This window comes from Bubalus kerabau, chromosome 21, assembly GCF_029407905.1.
Source record: "Bubalus kerabau isolate K-KA32 ecotype Philippines breed swamp buffalo chromosome 21, PCC_UOA_SB_1v2, whole genome shotgun sequence".
In the NCBI taxonomy this organism is placed as follows: Eukaryota; Metazoa; Chordata; class Mammalia; order Artiodactyla; family Bovidae; genus Bubalus; species Bubalus kerabau.
This window is the reverse complement of record NC_073644.1, coordinates 49,859,410-49,873,745: the sequence shown is the minus strand read 5'-3', so window position 1 is coordinate 49,873,745 and position 14,336 is coordinate 49,859,410. Positions and strand designations below refer to the sequence as shown.

At 40.3% G+C, this 14,336-nt stretch overlaps 1 protein-coding gene and 1 non-coding gene across 6 annotated transcripts in view; one reads left to right on the top strand and one right to left on the bottom strand.

The window, feature by feature from the left end:
* Nucleotides 1–14,336, bottom strand: part of KATNAL2 (katanin catalytic subunit A1 like 2) — a 113,179-nt gene that overhangs the window by 55,483 nt on the left and 43,360 nt on the right. For all 5 annotated transcript variants that reach the window (XM_055559119.1, XM_055559121.1, XM_055559120.1 and 2 more), the window contains exon 2: nucleotides 2,593–2,663. In XM_055559119.1, coding sequence (XP_055415094.1) covers nucleotides 2,593–2,663 — 71 coding nt within the window. The remainder of the gene's footprint in view (nucleotides 1–2,592; nucleotides 2,664–14,336) is intronic.
* On the top strand, nucleotides 12,702–12,808 carry LOC129636348 (U6 spliceosomal RNA). The gene has a single exon (XR_008706889.1). It is a non-coding gene; the product is annotated as a U6 spliceosomal RNA (small nuclear RNA).

Below are 14,336 nucleotides of genomic sequence, written 5' to 3'. Positions count from 1 at the left end.
GATCCCTGCTCCGGGAAGATTCCACGTGCCACGGAGCAACACAGCCTGTGCACCACTCTGGGCCCGTGTAGTGCAACAGCCGAAGCCGCCTCTGCAACAAGAGAAGCCACTTCTGTGAAAAGCCCACGGACTGTAACAAAGAGGAGCCCTTGCTTGCAGCAACTAGAGAAAGCCCTCCCAAAGCAACAAAGACCCAATGCAGCCAAAAACAAATAAGTAAACAAAAAGAATTTTTAAATGCTGTTGTCGACTTAGTGAATGAACTTATGGCTGCTAGCAGGGAGGGGGAGAGGGATAATTTGGGAGTTTGGGATGAACGTGTACACACTGCTATATTTAAAATGGATAACCAACAAGGAACTACTGTATGGCACATGGAACTCTGCTCAGTGTTATGTGGTGCCCTGGAGGGGAGAGGAGTTTGGGGAGACTGGAGATATGTATAACATAGGGCTGAGTCCCCTTCGATGCTCACCTAAAACTCTCACAACTTTGTTAATCGGCTCTACTCCAATATAAGATAAAAAGTTTTTCAAAAATGCTGTGTTATAATCCATCACCAAAAAGGATGCCTTTGAAATTTTGGCCAAAAAAAAAAAAGCCTCCATGATAAAAATTCAAATCTTTCAATAACAAAAGAATGCTTCACTACAGTTGCAGAGATTTCATTTTCTGACTTTTAAAAGCCATCTATTTTTTTTTAACGCAAAAAATATGCCACACATACATTTTGATTTTCCTGAGGTAATCCTCAAACAAAAACAAGTCTTCCACACCAGAGCAGAGGAATCAGATCCTCAAAGACTTTGGGGGTGAGACAGGCCTGCAAAGTGCCCCCACTTAGAGCCAGGAGATTTCCAGCAAGTTCCTAGATGCCCCTAAGCCTCAATTTCTTCAAATGTAAAAGGGGGACCCTAATACTACTTCCCTTAGAGCTTAAAAGAAAAAGTCCTCAAGGTCTCCAGAATGGTCACTCCCCTTGGGAGGGCGCTAGATTTATTTAAAACAGCTGCTGCTGGCACAGATCAGAGAAACAAGCATCAGCTCTCACTTCCGTCCCAGCCACCTCCTACCCTCCAGCTTGCCTTCCTACCTCAACACGAGGGTTACTAGACTCTCAGCTACAATAGATCTCCTATTTCACGGACAGCTACAACATTTATCGGAGGAAGAGATGCTCATTCAGTCTTTTGGGAAAATACCAGCAGCCGGCTGGTTCTTTGTGCTCTAAGGAAAGCTTTCTCCATCGGGGTGTGATTGACATTTGGGGTTGTCCTGTGCCTCTGAAGGGTGTTCAGCAGCATCCCGGCCTCTTCCCACTAGATACCGGTACACCACTCAGAAGGACTCCAGATGTTGTCAAATATCTTTTCAGTGGTTCTCTGGGTTGAGAACCACTGCTTTAACTGAAAAGTTTTCAGCCCTATTAATCCTGAAACCTGAATATTTTCTTCCAGGCTGAAAATTTTAAAAGGAAAGGAAACTCTAAACAGTAGCCTTCAGGAACTTCCCTGGTGGACCAGTGGTTAAGACTCTGAGTTTCCAATGCAGGGGGCGAGGGTTTGATCCCTTGTTGGGGAACTAAGATCCCACATGCCGTGCAGTGCAACAGCCAAAATAAAATAAAAAATTAATTAAAAAGAGGACCCTTCAGATATCTTGCAGTCTCTCTTCCTCTCCCGGACCCAGCATACCAGCAGTCTTCATTATAAGTGCTCGCACATTTTTTTTCTAGTTGCACAGTTGTGTGACCCCATGGACTGTAGCCCGCCAGGTTCCTCTGTCCATGGAATTCTCCAGGCAGGAGTACTGGAGTGGGTTGCCATTTCCTTCTCCAATGCTTGCACATTTTTAAATGAGGTAGGTGGCCAAACTCAAATGCTTCCCAATTTCCTCAGGAAAGAGAGTTGAGTACAAGTTATCCAGGTAAATGCAAAACCTTTATTTTGAGGCAAGGAAAACTGAGGAGTAAGAAAGTTATCTTTGTGTGCCAGCAATGGGACTTCAGAAATCTTATTAAAAGGCCTACACCATCTTCAAACCTGATTGGGAAAGGGCAAGTATCCCATGAACTGGGTAGCTTTGTTAATAAAATTTTTTTTAATGCACAATGTGAAAAATATCTAGACAAATGAGACAATAAAAATAGGTGTCTGGGTTGCTGGAGGTGGGGTGGGGGCATTGATAGGTAGGGCACAAGAGATTTTTAGAGCAGAGAAGCTATTCTGCATGATACTATAAGGGTGGAGTTGTGACATCATGCCTTTGTCAAAACTCGTAGAACTATATGACACAAAGTGAACTCTGACGTAAACTACAGACTTCAATAATAATACATCAATATTGACTCACCAAGTGCAATAAACGTACCCATCGATCTAAGTTGTAACAGGGGTCACTAGGCACGGTGGGAAACTGCTGATATATGGGAGTTCTCACCCATATACCAGAAATTTCTGCTCAATTTTTCAGTAAATCAAAAACTGGTCTAAAAAATACAGTTATTAATTGCTTTTAAAAGTGTGTATCTGGAAAGGCAGAGGTCAGAGAAAGAGAGGAATCATCTCTGTAAATATCTGTAGTGCAACATACCCTTCTTGTGTTAAGTAATGCAAAATCAAAATCAGAAGATTTTTTCGTCGTGCTTCTGTCCTCATCTCGCACTGTGAACAAAAAAGAAAATGCAGATGGATAACAATGAAATACAACATTCCTTCTATAGCAGTAAACTCTTGAAGGTAATTGTAACCTGTCAAAAGCAAGAAGCATAACTTAAAGGCTGCAAGACAGTTTGGGGTCTCTAAGGATATATAAAGTTGTTTTTCCATTGTTATTTTCTTCTCAGAGCTGCCTCCTCAATTGTAAACTGAAGGTACAATGATCTCAATTGGGATTGCACTTGACTAGTTCACTTCTTACTGCCAAACTAATTGGCATTTTATTGCTTATCACTGCAAAGGAACAAATACACACACATTTATTTGAACCAGGTGAAGGAAAGTGATGTTAAAAGATAAACTCTTTTGCAACCCTATGGACTGTAGTTGGCCAGGCTCCTCCATCCATGAGATTTCCCAGGCAAAAATACTGGAGTGGGTTGCTACTTCCTTCTCCAGGGGATATTTAAGACTCAGAGATCAAACCTGCATCTCCTGCATTGGCAGGCAGATTCTTTACCACTGAGCCACCAGGGAAACCCTTAAATTCACCCAGAATCCCACCCAGACCCTTCACAAACATGGAGATGATGCTTGGTAGAAACCAACACATTACTGTAAATCAATTATCCTTCAATTAAAAATAAATTTTTAAAAAATTGTGGAGATAAGTTCCAACAAACCACTTGGGAGAACCCCACCCGGGCATTTAGAATATCCTCTTGAGTAGCAGGGACAATAAAGGGGGCATTCCCAAATAACAATGTCCTTATTCAAACTGAATGAAGCTGTACTTTTATTCATAGTATTAATATGCATTATCCATATGCACATAAGATATCTGGTATCTTACATTCTCTTAAAATGTATTCATAAAATATTTACCTTCACTAATACTTCCGTTATTTGAAAATGCTTACCTTTATCTAAAGAGAACACAGGTAAGAAATGGATAAAACCAAGAAAGGCCTGAGTGGCCCAAATTATATCATAAAATCTAGGCACAAACACGATGATGACACATAGAAACTTTTGAGGCATTCATCCAAACTTTCTAAAAATTAATGTAATAAAACTGAAACATGCATTGTTGTTGTTCAGTCGCCCAATCGTGTCCGACTCTTTGCGACCCCATGGACTGCAGCATGCCAGGCCTCACCATCGCCCAGAGTTTGCCCAAGTTCATGTTCATTGCATCAGTGATGCCGTCCAGCCATCTCATCCACTGACAATCTCTTCTCCTTCTGCTCTCAATCTTTCTAGCATCAGGTACTTTCCCAATGAGTCGTTTGTTCACATCAGATGACCAAAATACTGGAGCTTCAGCTTCAGCATCAGTCCTCCCAGTAAATATTTAGGGTTGATCTCCCTTATGATTGGTTTGATCCCCTTGCTGTCCAAGGGACTTTCAGGAGTCTTCTCCAGCACCACTGTTCAAAGGCTCAATTCTTTGGCATTGTCTTCTTTATGGTCCAGTTCTCACAACCGTATGTGACCACTGGGAAAACCATGGCCTTGACTATCCGGATCTTTGCTGGTAGAGTAATGTCTCTGCTTTTCAACACACTATCTAGGTTTGTCATGGCTTTCTTGCCAAGAAGCAATCATCTTCTGATTTCATGGCTACAGTCATCGTCCCCAGTGATTTTGGAACCCAAGAAGAGGAAATGTCTCACTACTTCCACCTTTTCCCCTTCTATCTGCAATGCAGTAATGTGGCCAGATGCCATGACCTTAGATTTTTTAATATTTAGTCTTAAGCCAACTCTTTTGAAAAAGGAACAGAAAATAAGAACAAGCTCTTGGAAGTTAAAAATATTATTGTCTAAATAAATTCTGTAGAATGGTTTAAAGACAACGCCAAGAAAACTTCCCAGAAAATAGGAAAAAAAAAAAAAAGAGAGACCAAAAAATGGGACACTATAGGGGAAAAAATCTTAAAAAATCAATCCAGGTTATACCCCATTAATAGAGGTTCTTAAAAATAAATTGGAGAAAGCATAGGGGAATAATGTATCAATGAAATAATAAAAGACATTTTATTTTAGAATGGAAGCATGAGAATGTCTGGTTTGACAACAGCAAGCCCAGTGAATGAAAAAAGGCAGGCATGAACGAAATTGTGTAATTTCAGAACACCAGAGTTAAAAAGATTCTAAAAGTTTCCTGAGAAGAAAAGATCCTTTACCTTCAAAGGACCAGGAATAAGAAGGTTCAGTTCAGTTCAGTCGCTCAGTCATGTCTGACTCTTGGCGACCCCATGAATCGCAGCACACCAGGCCTCCCTGTCCATCACCAACTCCCGGAGTTCATTCAAACACACGTCCATCTAGTCGGTGATGCCATCCAGCCATCTCATCCTCTGTCGCCCCCTTCTCCTCCTGCCCCCAATCCCTCCCAGCATCAGAGTCTTAGCTCTTCGCATGAGGTGGCCAAAGGACTGGAGTTTCAGCTTTAGCATCATTCCTTCCCAAGAACACCCAGGACTGATCTCCTTTAGAATGGACTGGTGGGATCTCCTTGCAGTCCAAGGGACTCTCAAGAGTCTTCTCCAACACCACAGTTCAAAAGCATCAATTCTTCGGTGCTCAGCTTTCTTTACAGTCCAACTCTCACATCCATACATGACCACTGGAAAAACCATAGCCTTGACTAGACGGACCTTTGTTGGCAAAGTAATGTCTCTGCTTTTGAATATGCTATCTAGGTTGGTCATAACTTTCCTTCCAAGGAGTAAGCGTATTTTAATCTCATGGCTGCAGTCACCATCTACAGTGATTTTGGAGCCCCAGAAAATAAAGTCTGACACTGTTTCCACTGTTTCCCCATCTATTTCCCAAGAAGTGATGGGACCGGATGCCATGATCTTCGTTTTCTGAATGTTGAGCTTTAAGCCGACTTTTTCACTCTCCTCTTTCACTTTCATCAAGAGGCTTTTTAGTTCCTCTTCACTTTCTGCATAAGGGTGGTGTCATCTGCATATCTGAGGTGATTGATATTTCTCTTGGCAATCTTGATTTCAGCTTGTGTTTCTTCCAGTCCAGTGTTTCTCATGATGTACTCTGCATAGAAGTTAAATAAGCAGGGTGACAATATACAGCCTTGACGTACTCCTTTTCCTATTTGGAACCAGTCTGTTGTTCCATGTCCAGTTCTAACTGTTGCTTTCTGACCTGCATACAGATTTTCAAGAGGCAGATCAGGTGGTCTGGTATTCCCATCTCTTTTAGAATTTTCCACAGATTATTATGATCCACATAGTCAAAGGCTTTGACATAGTCAATAAAGCAGAAATAGATGTTTTTCTGGAACTCTCTTGCTTTTTCCTTATGCCCTTTCAAATGACCACATTTTTAAATAGAACAAAGACACTTTCAGCCATGCAAATTCTCAACCACATCTCCATGTACCTTTGCTTTCCTGGTGGTCTAGTGGTTAAGAATCCGCCTGGCAATGCAGGGGACACAGGTTCAACTCCTGGTCTGAGAGGATCCCAGATGCTGAGGGACAACTAAGCCTTAGCACCACAACTATTCAGCCTATGCTCTAGAGCCCATGACCTGCAACTATGGAAACCTGTGGTCTGCACAGGGGAGGCCACTGCACTGAGAAGCCTACACACCTCAGCAAAGAGTAGCCCCGACTTGCTGCAACTGAAGAAAGCCCACAGGCAGCAGTGAAGACCCAGTACTGCCAAAAATGAACAAATAAATAAACCTTTTAAAAAATAGTTTAAAATGGTAAAATTTATGTAATGTGTATTTTATCACAATGAAAAAGAAACTTAAAAAGGGATAAAATATAGTACTATTTGATTTTTAAGTACCCGTATGCATGTTTTACAAAATTTTTTCCCCCTATACGTGTCCCATTTTTTGGTCTCTTTTTTTTCTATTTTCTGGACAACTTCTTTGGCCTTGTCTTTAAATAATTCTACAGAATTTATTTAGCCAAAAATATTTTTAACTTCCAAGACCTTGTTCTTATGCTATGATCGTTCCTTTTTCAAAACATATCATTCTTGTTTCTTGAATACACTGTTCTCTTATTATTCAAAGTCAGTTAAGTTCAATATTTTGAACATAATGTTTATGTAGGCAAGTAAACGGAAAAGGCAATGGCACCCCACTCCAGTACTCTTGCCTGGAAAATCCCATGGACAGAGGAGCCTGGTAGGCATGGAGTCGCATAGAGTTGGACATGACTGAGCGACTTCACTTTCACTTTTCATGCAGTGGAGAAGGAAATGGCAACCCACTCCAGTGTTCTTGCCTGGAGAATCCCAAGGACGGCGGAGCCTGGTGGGCTGCCGTCTCTGGGGTTGCACAGAGTCGGACACGACTGAAGCGCCTTAGCAGCAGCAGCAGCAAGCAAGTAAAACACTATTTTATAAAGATATCCACCCAAAATGATTCAAATAAAGTTTTGTTGCTTAAGGTGATATGTTTTTATTCAGATTGCCAGGAAATACAGAAAACGAAGAAACTTGTATTTCTAAGATCCTGTGAAGGAATCATAGTAAACCTTCATTCCAATCCCAAAGAAAGGCAATGCCAAAGAATGCTCAAACTACCGCACAATTGCACTCATCTCACATGCTAATAAAGTAATGCTCAAAATTCTCCAAGCCAGGCTTCAGCAATATGTGAACCGTGAACTTCCAGAAGTTCAAGCTGGTTTTAGAAAAGGCAGAGGAACCAGAGATCAAATTGCCAACATCCGCTGGATCATGGAAAAAGCAAGAAAGTTCCAGAAAAACGTCTATTTCTGCTTTATTGACTATGCCAAAGCCTTTGACTGTATGGATCACAATAAACTGTGGAAAATTCTCAAAGAGATGGGAATACCAGACCACCTGACAGGCCTCTTAAGAAACTTATATGCAGGTCAGGAAGCAACAGTTAAACTGGACATGGAACAACAGACTGGTTCCAAATAGGAAAAGGAGTACGTCAAGGCTATATATTGTCACCCTGCTTATTTAACTTACATGCAGGGTACATCATGAGAAACGCTGGGCTGGAAGAAGCACAAGCTGGACTCAAGATTGACAGGAGAAATATCAATAACCTCAGATATGCAGATGATACCACCCTTATGGCAGAAAGTGAAGAACTAAAAAGCCTCTTGATGAACGTGAAAGAGGAGAGTGAAAAAGCTGGCTTACAGTTCAACATTCAGAAAACTAATATCATGGCATCTGGTCCCATCACTTCTTGGGAAATAGATGGGGAAACAGTGGAAACAGTGTCAGACTTTATTTTCTGGGGCTCCAAAATCACTGTAGATGGTGACTGCAGCCATGAAATTAAAAGACACTTACTCCTTGGAAGGAAAGTTATGACCAACCTAGATAGCATATTCAAAAGCAGAGACATTACTTTGCCAACAGAGGTCCATCTAGTCAAGGCTTGGTTTTTCCTGTGGTCATGTATGGATGTGAGAGTTGGACTGTGAAGAAAGCTGAGCCCCAAAGAATTGATGCTTTTGAACTGTGGTGTTGGAGAAGACTCTTGAGAGTCCCTTGGACTGCAAGGAGATCCAACCAGTCCATTGTAAAGGAGATCAGTCTGGGTGTTCTTGGGAAGGAATGATGCTAAAGCTGAAACTCCAGTACTTTGGCCACTTCATGCAAAGAGTTGACTCGTTGGAAAAGACTCTGATGCTGGGAGGGATTGGGGGCAGGAGGAGAAGGGGACGACAGAGGATGAGATGGCTGGATGGCATCACCGACTAGATGGACGTGTGTTTGAATGAACTCCGGGAGTTGGTGATGGACAGGGAGGCCTGGCGTGCTGCAATTCATGGGGTTGCAAAGAGTCGGACACAACTGAGTGACTGAACTGAACTACCTTTTCAACCAAAATTTGTTTTCTGCCATTCAGAGATAATTTTTGCTTTAAAAAAAAATTAATTTGCATTTTATCACCCAGTTTATACACACTTTGTTGCTATTTATTTAAACTTTTTTCTTTGAATTCAGGATAAAATAAATAAAGCCAAAGTCCCCAGAAGTCTAAAAGAAAAGGAGATTAAAGGAAAATTATAATCCTTGACATAATAAAATATTTAACACAAAAAGTAGTGATTTAAACTGGGAGAAAATATTTACAAATGACACATCTGATAAAGAACTATATTAAAAATATACAAAGAGCTCCTAAAACTCAACAATAAGAAAACAAAAAATACAATTGAAAATGGGCAAAAGAAATGAACAAATACCTCACAAAAGAAGATATATGGATGGTCTAAACAAATATATGAAAAGATGCTCAACAACATATGTCATCAAGGAGTGGCAAATTAAAACAAGATAGCACTGCACACCTATTGGAATGGTGAAAATCCAAAACACTACCACCACCACATACTGATGAAGATGCGAAGCCATGGGAACTCTCATTCACTGATGGTGGGAATGCAGAATGGTACGGCCACTTTGGAAGACAGTTTGTTGGTTTCTTACAAAACTAAACATACTCTTACCATATGATCCAGCTGTCATGCTCCTTGGTATTTACTCCAAAGAGTTAAAAACACATCTACACACAAACTTTCACTCTGAAGCTGCCCATGCAGCTTTATTCATAATTGCCAGAAACAATCAAAATACCCTATTTGAGTATGTGAATCAATAAAGTGCACCACATCTACACAATAGAATATCAGACAGTATTTTAAAAAAATATATTAAGGCATGAAGGAAACATGCATATTACTGAGTGAAAGAAGCCAATCTGAAAAGGTAACAATGGAAGAAACTTTCAAATACTGAGTTATGGAGAAGTCATTCTGACTAACACATAGTCTAGAATAGCCAGTCTGTAGCCTATCAAATGTAAATTGTACATCTGCTTTAACCATTAAAGAAAAGAATGCTTTTAAAAATCAAAATGGAGTAACTGTAGTTCAAGCATCCAACATGGAGCCTGGTGGCCATTGTGAATGTGATTTCAGACAGGTTCTACATTACTAAGAACTTGAATTTCTGAACAGTATCAGACTCAACACCACCACTAGCTATCCTCAAACTGCTAGCAGCTGCAACCATGTGGACCCCAACCAATCCTTAGTCCACAAGCACACTTACTTCTTGCCAGCTCCAATTATAATTCTTGATAAACAGCTCATATAACTAGTTGTAACCTTCCAGTTTTTGCCTTTAAAAGCCTGTCCCATTTTGATCCTGCAGAACATAATTCAAATGCTTCTTGAATCTGTGTCTCCCAGGCTATAGTCCTTGGTTTGGCTCAAATAAAACTTCTCTACTTTTATTATGGGATGGGCCAGGTGGCTCACACAGTAAAGAATCTGCCTGCAATGCAGATCCGGATTCGATCCCTGAGTTAGGAGGATCCCCTGGAGAAGGAAATGGCAATCCACTCCAACATTCTTGCCTGGAAAAACCCATGGACAGAGGAGCCTGGAGGGCTACAGTCCATGGGGTCACAGAGTCGGACATGACTGAGCAACTGACACTTTCACTTCATTCCTATTTTAGGTTGTTTATTGATTATTTATATCAACAGTTTCATACTGTGTGATTTCACCTATGTGACATTCTGGAAAAAAAAGCAAAACTATGAAGACAATAAGATCAGTGGTGGGGAGAGAGAGGGAGACAGAACACAGAGGCTTTCAGAGCGGTGAACTATTCTACATGACACTACCAAGGTAGCCACATTGTCAAAATCAATAGGGTGTGCATAAAGTGACTTTTAATGCAATGCAAGCTATGTACTCTGAGTAATAAAGACGTGTCAATGTAGATTCATCTGATGCAAGATATTGATGATGCTGGAGTTGTGGACATGTGAGGTGGGAGATATATGGGAATTCTCTGAACTTTCCACTCAATTTTGCTGTGAACCTAAAACTGCTCTTTAAAAAAAAAAATCTTTTTTTAATATGAATTGATTTTTAAACAAAAATATCAGATCTAATACTGGGTTGGCCAAAAAGTTCATTCTTTTTTTTCCCTGTAAAACGGATCTAAATAGCACTCAGTTGTCTTTAACTTCATTGGAAACAATTTTCCGACTGTATTTTAACAGCAGTCATATCAGTGTGCAACTTTTTAAAAAAGCATCAAAATTGGTGAATTTTTGTGTAGCCATTTTAATATTGAAGATGGAAGTAAAAAGCAACATTTTTGGCATTTTATGCTTTATTATTTTGAGAAAGATAAATACTCAACTGAAACACACAAAAAAAGATTTTTGAAGTGTTTGAAGAAGGTGAAAAAACATGTCAAAAGTGCTTCATGGAGTTTTTGCTAGATGATGGTCCACAGTCAAGTAGACCAGTTGAAGCTGACAGAGATCAAATCAAGACTTTAACTGGGAACTATCAATGTAATATCACACAGGAGACAGCTGATACACTCAAAATATCCAAATCAAGCATTGGAAATGATTTGCACCAGCTTGGTTATGTTCATCACTTTGATGATTGGGTTCCACATAAGTCAAGTGGAAAAAAAACCTTCTTGACCATATTTCTGCATGCGATTCTCTACTTAAATGTAATGAAAACTGTCCATTTTAAAAAACAGATTGTGACGGGCAATGAAAAGTGGATACTGTACAATAACGTAGAACGGAAGAGATCGTGGGGCAAGTGAAATGAACCACCCTCTACCATACCAAAGGCCAGTCTTCAACCAAAGAAGGTGCTTTTGTGTATACGGTGGGATCGGAAGGGAGTCCTTTATTAAGAGCTCCTTGCCAAAAACCTAACAATTAATTTCAACAAGTACTGCTCCAAATTAGACCAACTGAAAACAGCATTCAACAAAAAGTATCCGGCATCAGTCAACAGAAAACACATAATCTTCCATCAAGATAACAAAAGAGCACATATTTCTCTCATGACCAGGCAAAAACTTTTAGAGTTTGGCTGGGAAGTTCTGATTCATCCAATGTATTCACCAGACATTGTACCTTTGGATTTCCATTTATTTTGGTCTTTACAAAATTCGCTTAATGGAAAAAAATTCAATTCCCTAGAACTGTAAAAAGCGCCTAGAAGAGTTCTTTGCTCAAAAAGAGAAAAATTTTTGGGAATATGGAATTATGAAGTTGTCTGGAAAATGGCAGAAGGTAGTGGAAGAAAACAGTGAGTACATTGTTCAGTAAAGTTCCTGGTGAAAATGAAAAATACGTCTTTTATTTTTATTTTACAATTGAAGGAAATTTTTGGCCAACTCAATATATTTAAACGGAGTCACTCTTCAAAGTAGTCACCTTAGTAGGTCATGCTTTTATTCTATTGCTCAAAACATTTCTGAAATTCTTCTTTTAAAATCACCTTCAATGTAGATTCATCCCTGTTACCTCAGGTGGTAAAGCATCTGCCTGCAATGCAGGAGACCTGAGTTTGATCTCTGGGTCGTCGCGAAGATCCCCTGGAGAAGGAAATGGCAACCCACTCCAGTACTCTTGCCTGGAAAATCCCATGGACGGTGGAGCCTGGTGGGCTACAGTCCATGGGGTCACAAGCAGTCAGACACGACTGAGCGACTTCACTTCACTTCATCTTCTCCTAGCCCACATTTACAAAAATAATATGCAGCCCTGTAGAAAACTGGACCAATGCATAAATGCACAAGAAAAAAAAATAAGATATTTTGGTTACATTCTTTCCATCTTCTTACAAAATAGGCTTCTCATGTGTTTTGATAAGCTGTGTTTTTTTCCATAGAAATACTTTGCAAATATTTTTCCCAGTTATTAAAAGTTTTAATGACTGCACAGAAAGCATCATAACTTAATCACCCCTCAGCTGTTGGAGAGCCCTCTTGTTTGAAGTTGGGCCTCACCAAATTTAAGAACACACTTTATTAGCAGCTTTAACTGTTTCTAAAATCCAAATTTGCCCTCAGGGACAGATCTGATAACATTAAGAGATGGCATGACAGGCCATCCTTTAAAAATGACCCTGGGTACATCTCCCCCTCTGTCCTTAAAGAAATCTGTAGCATCAGGGGGAGTTAAAAAACTGGAAAGCAACTTATCAAGGCAAGATAAAGAATCAAGAAGGGTGCTCGCTTCGGCAGCACATATACTAAAATTGTAACGATACAGAGAAGATTAGCATGGCCCCTGCACAAGGATGACACGCAAATTCGTGAAGCATTCCATATTTTTATCATATATGAAACGAATCGCCAGTCCAGGTTCGATGCACGATACTGGATGCTTGGGGCTGGTGCACTGGGACGACCCAGAGGGATGGTATGGGGAGGGAGGAGGGAGGAGGGTTCAGGATGGGGAACACATGTATACCTGTGGCAGATTCATTTTGATATATGGCAAAACCAATACAATATTGTAAAGTTTAAAAATAAAATAAAATTTAAAAAAAATAAAATTAAATTAAAAAAGAAAGAATCAAGAAGGGAATTACAGTAATCTTTGCTACATTTTTATCTGTTATTATGAAATATATAATTCATATGTGTAGTCGGTTGCTAAGTCATGTCTGACTCTTTGCAACTCCATGGACTGTAGCCCACCAGGCTCCTCTGTCCATGGGATTTTCCAGGCAAGTATACTGGAGTGGGTTGCCATTTCCTTCTCCAATAACATCCATTCCTTTTTAATAATAATAATAATAACAGGCTTCACCCTGGTTAGAGCCCAGAGCACGTTCTGTGTCTTAGAAAGCCCCTCACTGTTCCTTTCAGACGTTTCCCCTCCTCCCACCAGAGGTAACTTGCATCCCAATTTTTATGCTCAGCATTGCCTTTCTCTTTATGGTTTTACCAACTATGTGAAAGTGAACATCACTCAGTCGTGTCCAACTCTTTGCAACTCCGTGGACTATACAGTCCATGGAATTCTCCAGGCCAGAATACTGGAGTGGGTAGCCTTTCCCTTCTCCAGGGGATCTTCCTGACTCAGGAATCGAACCAGGGTCTCCTGCATTGCAGGATTCTTTACCAACTGAGCTATCAGGGAAGCCTACCATACATCCTTAAAAATACACTGTAGATAGTTTTCACGTTTTTTAATATTCATAAATATTTACTCACGATCACATTTTAAAGAACTGGAGAGTCTATTACTAAGAGAATGAATAAACATTGTTTGATACGTTCTTCTTTTAACTTTTGTGTGTATGTTAGTCCCTCAGTCATGTCCGACTCTTTGCGACCCTACAAACTAACCCACCAGGCTTCTCTGTCCATGGAATTCTCCAGGCAAGAACACTGGAGTGGATTGCCATTGCCTTCTCCAGAGGATCTTCCCAACCCAGGGATTGAACCCTGGTCTCCTGCATCACAGGCAGGTTCTTTACTGTTTGAGCTACAGGGAAGTCCTTTAAACGTATACAGCCTCCCTGTCGGGGAATCAAACTCCCATCTCCCACATGACAGGTGCAGATACTCACCACTATACTAACGAGGAAGGGCTTTTTTATTGAAAGAGCATTGCTTTTATTGGAGGATAATTAACTTTTTTATTGGAGGATAATTGCTTTACAATGCTGTGGTGGTTGCTGCCATACATCAATATGAATTCGTCATAATTTTATACATATCCCCTCTCTAAAGCCTCTCTCTCTCCCCATTCCACCCCTCGAGGTCGTCACAGAGCACCAGGCTGGGCTCTCTGTGTTATAGAGCAGTTTCCTGTTAGTTTTCTATTTCACACATGATGGTGAACAGATGTC